Below are 11,768 nucleotides of genomic sequence, written 5' to 3' on the forward strand. Positions count from 1 at the left end.
ACTTGTATTCGAAAGACTGCATACAAGACTGAGGTTGAGTGCCACAGTGTGTGTAGTAGTTGAAGTATCAATAATGCTATATAAATACCTACAATAAAATGATAGTTGTTAACAAAAACAGGTAATTATGTACTTGTTAGGTAGTCGATTATGGTGGATTGACACCACGTTGGAATAGGTGTGAGGGTCAAAAATGTTTCTCAAAATGCTTATTGAGAATTTAAAGTCTTCCAGATTTTACAGATACCTCATTTTATTGAAAAAAGGGCAAACATCGTCATTAAATATTTGTATATAAATATATATATATATATATATATATATATATATATATATATATATATATATATATATATGTATGTATATGTGTGCATGTATGTGTATATATATATATATATATATATATATATATATATATATACGTATATATATATGTCTTACTTATAACTGTAATCGAACAGTTTAACATGTTTTTTCAAAAAGGCCCATAAAAGAAACACAGGAAATATGAATAAATCACACTATATTTCGGTCAATAAACATCGACGCACCTGGATGTAATCAAATTTGGCTAATCCTTCTAGCAATTATAACAACTATAGAACAATTGAACACACCCTTTTGCTTTCATATATAAACCGTCACTCTCCACTGTATCCCTCATTTTTACTGTATATATATATATATATATATATATATATATATATATATATATATATATATATATACGTATATATATAAATATATATATGTATATATATATATATATATATATATATATATATATATATATATGTGTGTGTGTGTGTGTGTGTGTATATACATATATATGTGTGTGTTTAAATTATATATATCTGTACGTGTGTGTACGTGTGTCTGTGTCTTTTATCTTTTTCCACACCTTTTCTTTGCATTAAAAAAAATTTCACTATGGTCAGCACTCTTGTAATTAAAAATTCCTTAGAATGTAACGTATGTCCTACGCATCATTACTGCCCTGGCACTAATCGTTCATGTAGGACCACATTTACCTCATCAAAGTATTCCCGACCTTCTTTCTTTTGATTCCATGCATCCATTCTCCCCTCAGTCACTCCCCATCATGCTTTCTCAATCCAGTTTTTATTTATTTTGTCGTCGATCCTACCAACCCTCTTGGCTCTTCCTCTCATGGATAAGTAATGGCTCCATTTGTTAATCCATATACGTCATATTCTCCATCAACACTTCCTTTAAAATTCTTCCATTTTTTTCATGTGATATCCCATGTAGGTAAGTGCCTCGTTTCCTCCATAAAAGAAACATGTTCTAGAGAATGCTTTTGGTAGTTTTTATTTTTAGGCACGTAGTAAATGATAATCAGTATATCCCTCTACCTATTAGCATTCTTTATCTGTGTTAAGATTGCCGTTTCTAAAGAACTTTTGCACGCCTCTCTCATCCGAGATTACAATTAAAATACGTACAGGGCAGATGCTGTGAGTTTCGATTTGTGGAATTGCTTTGTTTTATGGAGATTTTTAAAGTCCAAGTTATTACCTCCCATAAATTCAATGGGATATAAGTTTCTGGCCACAATTTTACTCATAGAGTAGTAAAACTTTCAAGGAATAATTGTTATGTTGAGACATGGAATTGATTCAATATAGAAATTCAAAGGTCAAAAGTCAAGGTCAAGGTCGAGCAAAAGGTTGACAGAATTAATCCTAAGCTTAACCCCAAGTTCGCACATGGTTGTCTCACAGATTTCAAATACGCCTACGCCTACAATCTAAATTGCTTCTGGGAAAGGCAAGCTGGTTTCGAGAAATAGCCTGCTGTTATCGAGGTCTGCACTCTCAGTTTATTAGTTTATTATGTTGTTGTTATAAATTATAGGATGAGTGTGGGTATCCTTTTTATAAAAATTAAAGAACTGCCAACATTTATTAAAGGGGATTACCTCATTTTGATATCAAGGTTCAAAACGATTCCAAAGTGTTTATGTAATCTATTACCCCGAGATTCATGATGATAACTATATACTGATTAAAACAGCACTGTAGTAACCGGTGTGGCTAAAACATTTCCCATTAAATGTTTTAAAGGTCACTTAGGAATAGCAGAGGCAAGGGTCAGTGACAATGCTCTAGTGACAGTACAATGCCCTAGAGACTGATCAGCGTCCATGCCCCTCTCCACTTAAGCTAGGACCAATGAGGGCCAGGCAATGGCTGCTAATGAGTCAGCAGCTAAATCAATAGGCTCCACCAAAACCCCGATCCTTAACTCACAAGGATGGTACAACAAAATATCGAGTTGAAGCGGGACTCGATCACCCGCCCAGCAGATCTCTAGACAGGGACATTACCAATAGTCCACCACAGTCAGCTATTGAGTCAGACTTTTTATTTTAGTCGTTGTATCCCATTCGAAAATCAACACCCAGGTTAATCTAGCAATTAATTTTAACGTCATTGACTTTAGCTGTACAATTATATTGGGTATCTTGTTTTGCTCTCTCAACTTTGTTATCATTGTTTGTTGGATATGAATAAACCTCTTAATTTAATAATTTTATTTCGTGAGATATTTTTCTATAATTTTCCTTATTGCATTATTTAATTTGGATATTTAATATGATTGTTTAGGTTTTTGTAACTGATATTTATTTTCCAAGAGCTATCTGGAATTTATGTAATTGACTTAACGAGAAAATAAAGCGGGGTTGGACTGAGAGGCGCGATTTGTTTGGATCCCAGCAGTTTCCTCTCCTTATAAAGTCTTCTGTCTTTGTTTGGTCCCATTGTTGCTGTCTGAAAGGAGCGAATATTGTTATTTGAATCAATAATGTTATAGAGCAGTGGTTCTTAACCTGTGTTCAATCATGAGGCAGTTTCAGGGGTTCGGCGGAGGTAACACACCACAAATGATATGAGGGTGGAACTTGCCATGGTTAAGCCACGGATTTCTGAAATTGTCTCCTAACGGCAATAGCAAATGTAACATTGATTTGCAATAAGTATTCATTATTTTTTTGTTTTTGTGTGAAGTTCATATTTTGTTGATTTTGTTCTTTGAACATAGTGGTTCTGTGTGCAAATGATGCATGGTTCATATTGTGCACTAATACAATATATATCTATGTTTTTAATTTGAAATATATGCTGATATAGTTAGGTGTAACTTTCTTTTTCTCTTTATTTCATTTATTTCCAACTATGAAAGGTTCGATGTTTGTACATATGACACTTGCGGGGTTCAGTACCTCCAACAAAGTTAAGAACCCCTGTTTTTAGTCTCTCAATTGTTGCACCTTTACTAATTGCTTAATTCCATTACCGTTTTATCTTTGGCACTGTTCCACAAGGTTCGTTTTTTCGGAGTGATTTCAAACATGCAAGCAGACTATTTGCTTTCCCAACATGGCGTCGAACACAAGATGTGAGTTTACCATCGCTAGGGTTTCCCAGTTTGGTGCTACAAGATGCACACGTTCTGTGTAACGATAACAGTTCACGCGGCGTATTTTCGTTGTCACTTGTGTTTATACATTATCAAAATAGGGAGTGCCCGATCTTTTTTTTTCTTTTCCTTTGTCATTTCTCTGGTGAAAAGAGTATCCAAATATATGGGGCTTCCTTTATATTCACATTGACACTAAAGGACACAAAAGATGAACAACCTTTGGTGATTCATGGCTATAACCGCCTTGTAGGATTAGTAACTTTGCAACGCCCTCATGTGATTGCAGAGCAATTGAAATCACGTTGCATGACAGAGCTTGCATGCTTATTTCTTTCTCACGATTAGTTCCTGGTTGCATACAGATTTTTCTCTCAATTTATTTCTTTTTCCTTCTAACTAGTTTTCAACTGCATATTATTGTTAATTTATTCATTGTAGCACCCAGTGGCCCACCTTCCTTTTACTCTCTTCGTTTACTCAAGTCTAGAATTGCACCTATACAATACTACTATCAGGGTTGTCTCAATACTTTCTAGTATAAGTTCCTCTGGTTCTTTTATTGCTTTCTCGTGCATCACTAATTTTCCGACAATTATTTCATCATGCTTTTCTTGTCAATGATTCTTTTCTTTTCTACAACTATGTTTTTGTTCACTGAAACTGAAAACATCTGTAGTTTTATCTTTACTAGGTCTACTTTTATCACTACTATTTTTTTACGTTGCCCAATCTTCTTCTAATGATGTTTTAACCTTTTCATAACAATTCTCTTGTTTTAGCCTATCATGTTCGATTATTGCATGTGTAATTTGCACTTTACCATTTATGACTTTCTCTGAATATGTTATGTGAATGCATTTACTTCACAATATCTCCCATGAATTTCCACCTCGTTATCTTATAGCATCAACATTTCCCAACTGATTCTCCCATTGTCTTTTTGTTACCTGGCGCTCTTTCTTTATCAGGCGTGCTTTTGACCGGCCATTTGCAAAGGTTAATAGGGAGGATCATCCGCATCAAAAGAGAAAGGGAATTGGCTGAAAATAGCTCATGGTGGTCACGTTTTTTGTATACACCAGCCTCGGGTCGCCCTCCCGAGATCGCGGTCTTCACCTGCCTACCAATTTTGATAAAAGGTCGCTGAACGCTGAAGGCTGCAACGGTGGTGCAAACATTTTAATCCTATTGATACCTTAATCTGAGTAATTTCAATTCGAATTGCGTCTAAACACCGATTTGAGAGAGAGAGAGAGAGAGAGAGAGAGAGAGAGAGAGAGAGAGAGAGAGAGAGAGAGAGAGATCCTGGTCTCGCAGTTGAATTTATGTTCAGTCACCATTATTTATGCATTTGTATACATAATTTATGTATCTTTGATACACTAATGAAGAGTGGTTATATTTGTATGCTCCTGCTTGTATTTTGTTTCGCATTGTTGAATTCAAGATAAGCAACAGTCTCGCTTTTTCAGTCATGTGGATAATTAACCCTCACAAGTTTTCTTTAGAAATTTTAGTTGTTTAAGTTTTTAAAAGTTTGCCGGTTCTTATAGAAATCCATTTCAAGGTACTTGGTATTTCAATTTTCTTAATTCCATTAATTTTCGTCATTAGTTTCGAGTTTTCTGCAAAGTGTGAGAAGGAAACAATGGTAGTTGTTGTTCTAAGCCAGTTTTTCACACTATATTGAGCAAATATACGAATAAAGTTGACATATCATTTTTGCAGGATTATAATTTGCTTTCAGCATTACATAGTGAGTCCCCTTTTAACTTGATGAAGTGTCTCTTTGATAATCGATTAGAAAAATACAAATAGCAAAAAAAAAATCAAGGAAAATCATTCCATTTTGCAACTAGAATAAAAAAAAATAGCCTCTCTTAACCTCTTTTTATTTGAACGTTTTACAATTTACGAGAACTAAATCTCATCTAACCAACTTCTATTACATTTGGCTAAGATAAATTTGACATTTTATTCATCAGTTTCCAAATGACTTTCAACAGTATTTTTTCTCGTAAATGTTACGCTTGGGAAAACTAATAGTAAACCACCTGGTTTAGCAAATCCTACTTTTCCTGAGGGCTGACCGAATGCAGTGGTAAAGTTCGTCTGTTGATAACCTCAGAAGCAGATAGGTGAAGTTTTCGTTGATGTGCAACATCCACGTTTCGTTGGAAAGGGATTCAAGTTAAAATGCAAAGTTTGCGAGGCAGCGTGAGAGATATATTGAACATCAATGGAAAAAGGGTAACTTTGATTTTCAGAGCAGCTGCTGACCATGACAAGGGTGGTGAACAGATACAAAGCTGTTTTTATTTGTTTTGGCGAAAAAGTGAACGGGAAATTCGATGAATTCTGTTTCTACTAAATTCTCATATGAGAGAGAGAGAGAGAGAGAGAGAGAGAGAGAGAGAGAGAGAGAGAGAGAGAGAGAGAGAGAGAGAGAGAGAGAGAGAGAGAGAATAGGTTTTTGTTATCAGATTTTCTGTGGTCTTTTTCCATAAGTCAAGATTGTGTCTGCCCCAAGTCATAACTTCAGTGCGTCGTCGTTTTCTTCGTAGTTATATATACGAATTCCGTGAACAGAAATAACAAGAATATAGATTCTGCAAAACGCTTTGTGATCTTTATCCTTTTTCCGTTTGTATATCTGAGATGGAGAGAGAGTTTGCAATTTCTCTGGTTTTGTAAAATTTGGATTGTGTATCTAACATCAAATAATGTTTAACCAATTTTTATTTACTGTATAACTGTTGTAACGTTATTTAATTCTTGTAATTTTATGCAAATACAGCCGCTTTAAAGATCGGTACATATTAAATCAAGGAATAGGAAAATAGATAAATACCGGCTATTGTCTGTTTCCTGTTTTCTTCGAAAATATCGAAAGTTCAGTTTCCAATACCAGTGAAAAAGAATATATATAATGCCTATAAATTACAAATGAACAACTTGTGTGTATATATGTATATATATATATATATATATATATATATATATATATATATATATATACACACATATATATATATATATATATATATATATATATACATATTTATGTTTGTGTGTGTGGGTGTGTATGTAATTAGTCCCACACATACATACATACATACATATGTATATGTATGTTCTATATATATATATATATATATATATATATATATATATATGTATATATATGTGTGTGTGCGTGTGTGTGTCTGTGTCTGTGTGCGTGTATAATATGTGTGTAACCCTTTCTGAGTATTATAGTTTGCTATGCCCCAACAAATGATTCCCCTGAAGAAAGGAAAGATGAATACTATGAAGAACTGCAGAGGATAATAGATGAGATCCCTAAGAGATATGAAAATTGTGACTGGCGACTTCAATGTTAAAGTTGGAAGAAATATTCAAGGGATAGAGCATGTGATGGGTGTTGAGGGTCTTGGCGAAGTTGCAAATGAAAATGTAGCATATTTCATAAGTTTCTCTTCAGCAAACAATCTTGTTATTGGAAGTACTCTGTTCCAACATAAGAACATCCACAAGTATACATGGACTTCAGCATGTGGCAATTACAAAAATCAGATAGATCATATTACCATTAATAAGGAGAGAAGGAGGATTCTGAGAAATGTAAGAAGCTATAGAGGTGCAGATGTTGGTAGTGATCACCAGCTCCTCATTGTCGCACTGAAAACTGAAAGCACCCAACAGAAAAATAGATAAAATACCTAAGTTTGATACAACTAAGCTATTAGGGGAAGAACACAGAGAAACATTTGCAATTGAATGTAGGAATCGATTTGCAGTCTTAGAGACTTTAAGAGACGAAGAATAGACAACTAATGAAGAATGGTGTGATATTAAGAACATATCAGTCAATTGGTAGTGAAGTTTTGGGATAAACAGTTACAAGGAGAAAGCCATGGTTACCGAATGAAACTTGGGATACTATAAAAAGGAGACAACGACAGAAATAGATTATTGAAAGTTTGCGAGGAAGTACAGTAATGAAAATTACAGGGTAGAGCATGCTAAGTATTCCAGTATTAACAGTGAGGTCAAAAGAAAAGCCAGAAATGACTGGAGAGGGTATGTAGACAGTAAAGCAGATGAGGCCGACAAAGCTATGAGTTCAGGAAGTGGCTACGTTGTGAGAATTGCTCATAGAATTATTAATGAAATCTCGACTAGGGCAAAGAAGAAAAAGCATATACCCGTCAAAAAGAGAGATGGCTCTGTTATAGCAACAGAAGATGAAGAAAGACAATGTTGGATGGAACACTTCAGTGAGGTTATGAATAGGACATATGAAGGGAATAATTTGATTGATATACCTGAAGCTGATGAAGACCTTGATGTGCCCATGAATGAATTCAGTGTGTTTGAAGTCGAAGCCATCCTCAAAAAACTATAGAGATGGAAAGCCCGGGATACGATGGAATAACTGCCGAGATGATAACTGTAATCGAACAGTTTAGCATGCTTCTTCAAAAAGGCCCATAAAATAAACAAAGGGAATATAAATAAATCATTATATTTCGACCAATACACATTGGCCCTCTTCGACGTGTAAAGAGGGCCAATGTGTATTTGTCGAAATATAGTGATTTGTTTATATTTCCTATGTTTCTTTTATGGGCCTTTTTGAAGAAACATGTGTGTGTGTAATGTATATATATATATATATATATATATATATATATATATATATATATATAATATATATATATATATATATATATATATATATATATATATATATATATATATATATATATATATATGCGTGCGTGTGTAAAGAGAAATAACTTTACAAGGTGCAAACAGTCAAAGTGGGCTCCTTGGCTGGATTGAGAGGTGTGGTGCTTCCTTTTCATCCGCAACCCACAATTTCCCCGGATGTACATGTATACAAGTAGTGTTTGCGACTTCATCTCTTGAGATTTACTGAAAAACCAGAAGGCTGTAACTCCGATGCTAATCCCTCCAAAGGAGGAAAAGGTAAACAATATATGTATATGTATATATGTATATATATATATATATATATATATATATATATATATATATATATATATATATATATATAATTTCTACCTCATACTTGGGATCGAACCCTAGCCCCATCTAATAAAGGCCAGGTCGCTTCCAACCATGTCACCAGAAGCCATAAAAAGAGTCGGAACCTAACTGCTAGTCTGCAGTTCAGGATTTACCTGGCGAGACATCAGTCTCTTTACCAGCGAGTTTTCCCCGACTTCCCGGCCCACCATGGGTATTGGGGTAACATATACAGTGTACTGTATATACTAAAAGGCTTTGGGTTAAGTTAGATGAACCGCAGCGAATCACAACTAGATATCGAAACCAAACTCGAAAACATCATGGTGTCGACCGCAAAACACGCAACTGATATTCTACTTTGTGCTGTATTATGAATTAGAAAATAAATGAATATGAGAGAGAGAGGGAGAGAGAGAGAGAGAGAGAGAGAGAGAGAGAGAGAGAGAGAGATAATAAAATATCGATTTATTGATATAAATTTAGTACCTAGAGCTAATAAGTGCGGGCACCGAGGAATGTGGAGATGTGAATTGATAATTACAAGATCAATGTTGAAAATGAGAATAAAGATTTTTTTGACGGGTTGATTGTTGAAAATATTGTATAATTCAGAAACGGTTGGAAGATGGATAACATAGAAGCTTTGAAATTTCTGGATAAAGAGGTCGAAAATTATTAGAACGAAATGCCCTAAACATCCAGAATGCGAGAATATATATGCAGCATGAAAGTAAAGGTGCTATTAATGGGCCTGTATGTATGTATGTATGTATGTACAGTGTATGAAGCAGATCATTTCTAGAGAGTGCTTTGCCCTTACGTTATACATAACTCAGCAATCAACGGATAACTTTAGTAGGGACCATTAACTTTTTTATTACTTTGGAGTCATCCTCATCAGGAGAAAATGGCTTAGCCATCTGTTTATCTATCTATTTATAGGTCTATCTATCTATCTGTCTGTCTATATATATATACTTATATATCCATATATATATATATATATATATATATATATATATATATATATATATATATATATATATATATATACAGTATGTGTGTGTCTGTCTGTCTGTATGGATATGTGAGTATGAAATGGTAAGGGTGCATTTGTTAGGATACTTTTGTTTATTTCCTTAATAACTATCGAGATAACGTAGTATATTGGTACTTGTACCTTACTGTACTTTCAAATCCAGGGTTCTTTCATACGTTACAATTTTTATAGTATTCTTGAATAATGTTTTATCCAATACGATTCCTCTGTTTGCTTTATTAGTGATCAATGTCAATTTGCTTTAGTGTGAATTATTTTACATGTTGATTTAAAGCCCATTCTTCAATTAATTTTGTTATCTTTTATTCCAGAAACCACCATCCCAAGAGGGCATTAGTGCAGCCGCCAGTTCAAGTGCCCTTCCAACTTTCCCAGAATCCTCTTCTGTGAAAAGGGATTCTCTTCATCCTAAGGATGCTCTCCAGCTTCAGTCATCTCATACAAAGGAAACATCTCCCTCTCTCACGGCGCATCATACCTCTCACTCCTCACAAACACCTCATACCAAAGAAGCGATTCCACTCCAGCCCATTATCCGCCAGCCTTCCAAGACCTTACAACCAATCATCAAGGAGAACGGTCGCTCTGAGAAGAGTTCTCAGGGCAGGACTGTCCTCTTTGTGGAGCCACCGAAGGCTCAAAGTGGTATTTTGGTGAACAAAAGTGAAGTGCCAAGAAACACTTATGATGTATACCCCGGCAGGAGAAGAGCCATGAAAGATCCCAATGGGGACGTCAAGCACTCCCCTTATATTCATCGCGGTTCTTATTCAGACATGCGCACATCTTACGGGGGTGACCAAAGTAACTTTTCTAGGTATAATGACATGGAACTGCCCCCTAGGCGATACAGGTCTTTGGACGACGGGGAAGAGTGTAGGGGGATTATGAATCGGCAGTATTCACCCAACTCATCCTCGCAGAGGGAGTTGGAATATTACCCTTCCTACCACAGTAGCATGATCACTTCCCCTCCCTATTCAGCAAGGGAGCTTCCTGGCAGAGACATAAGGGAATACGGCAGGGATCCTAGGAGAGAAATGAGAGAACACAGAGCGCTTGCAAGAGAATCTAGTAGGGATCACCCTAGGGACATTGTAAGGGACAGGGATAGGGACAGGGACATGGTACGGGACAGGGATATGGGAAGGGACAGGGATCTTGGAAGGGACAGGGATCTTGTAAGGGACCGTGACAGGGACAGAGATAGGGATCAGGGACACATCTTTGCCTTCCCCTCACGTATTGGCAGTGCCGACTACGACCAGCCGACCTCAATCATGAAAAGGTCACCGAGTATGAGTGCCTCTGTAGGTCGTCACTATGAAAAGCCAATGCGACGTTCTGATGGAGGGGGGACGTACAGATCTTTGCCCCGCCCTTCAAAGTCCCGTGGAGAGGCTGAGGAAGACGTCCTCAAGAAGTACCGCTCACTTGATCGCCGCTTTGACCTACCCTTCAGTGGTTCACTCCCTCGCCCTGAGCCTGAACCTGAACCTTGCGATGACCCTCCTCAGCATCAGCGCCGATACAGCGGTTCCCCACGTCTGCGGTTCGCTGATGAAAAGCACTTTCATTTGTACCACGACAAAGAGAAAAAGCAAAGTGGTGTGAATGATAGAGATGAGAGTTTTATATAAAAGAAGTTTTATGAAATAAATGTTTTTATTGGTGTGTCCTGTGTTTTTGTTTCACCCTTACATCCTTAAAATACATTTTTCTAGTTAGGATTTGGGTAAGCTTTATTGAGGCAAAAGACTGAGCAGGAGGCTAAGCTGCAGGCTACATAAAGTACCATACACATATATCAAAAAGATTTAAAAATAAATGAAATTGTGTCCAACTACAGTCATCATGAAACACAGATGGATAGATTTACTCACTAAAGCAGTAGATTTTCACTAAAACTTGATCTAAATTAATGCACACTAGTGTACCCAAACACATATATATACCAGTGTTTTTACGTGCATACATACATACGTACATACATACATACATACATATACTTTTGGAGCTACCGCATAAATATTTGAAAGGGTAATTAAACTAAGAAAGAATCTATGTCACCCATATTTATAAAAAAAAAAAAAAAAAAAGATATTTGTCCTAGAACAAACGGTTACACCAGATAAGATACTCTGATATATCCTAAAATAGAGAAGTTATGCAGAGAAAAATGTGTGTGTGCAGCATATTGAAG

General features: G+C 35.7%; 1 protein-coding gene across 7 annotated transcripts in view; it reads left to right on the forward strand.

Annotated features, from left to right (window-relative positions):
• LOC137655741 (uncharacterized) overlaps positions 1-11,233 on the forward strand; it is a 1,545,462-nt gene extending 1,534,229 nt beyond the window's left edge. For all 7 annotated transcript variants that reach the window (XM_068389795.1, XM_068389798.1, XM_068389799.1 and 4 more), the window contains one exon: positions 9,877-11,233. In XM_068389795.1, coding sequence (XP_068245896.1) covers positions 9,877-11,205 — 1,329 coding nt within the window. In that variant the 3' untranslated portion in view covers positions 11,206-11,233. The remainder of the gene's footprint in view (positions 1-9,876) is intronic.
• The last annotated feature ends 535 nt before the right edge of the window (positions 11,234-11,768 follow it).

Source organism: Palaemon carinicauda, chromosome 16 (genome assembly GCF_036898095.1).
Source record: "Palaemon carinicauda isolate YSFRI2023 chromosome 16, ASM3689809v2, whole genome shotgun sequence".
NCBI classification, from domain to species: Eukaryota; Metazoa; Arthropoda; class Malacostraca; order Decapoda; family Palaemonidae; genus Palaemon; species Palaemon carinicauda.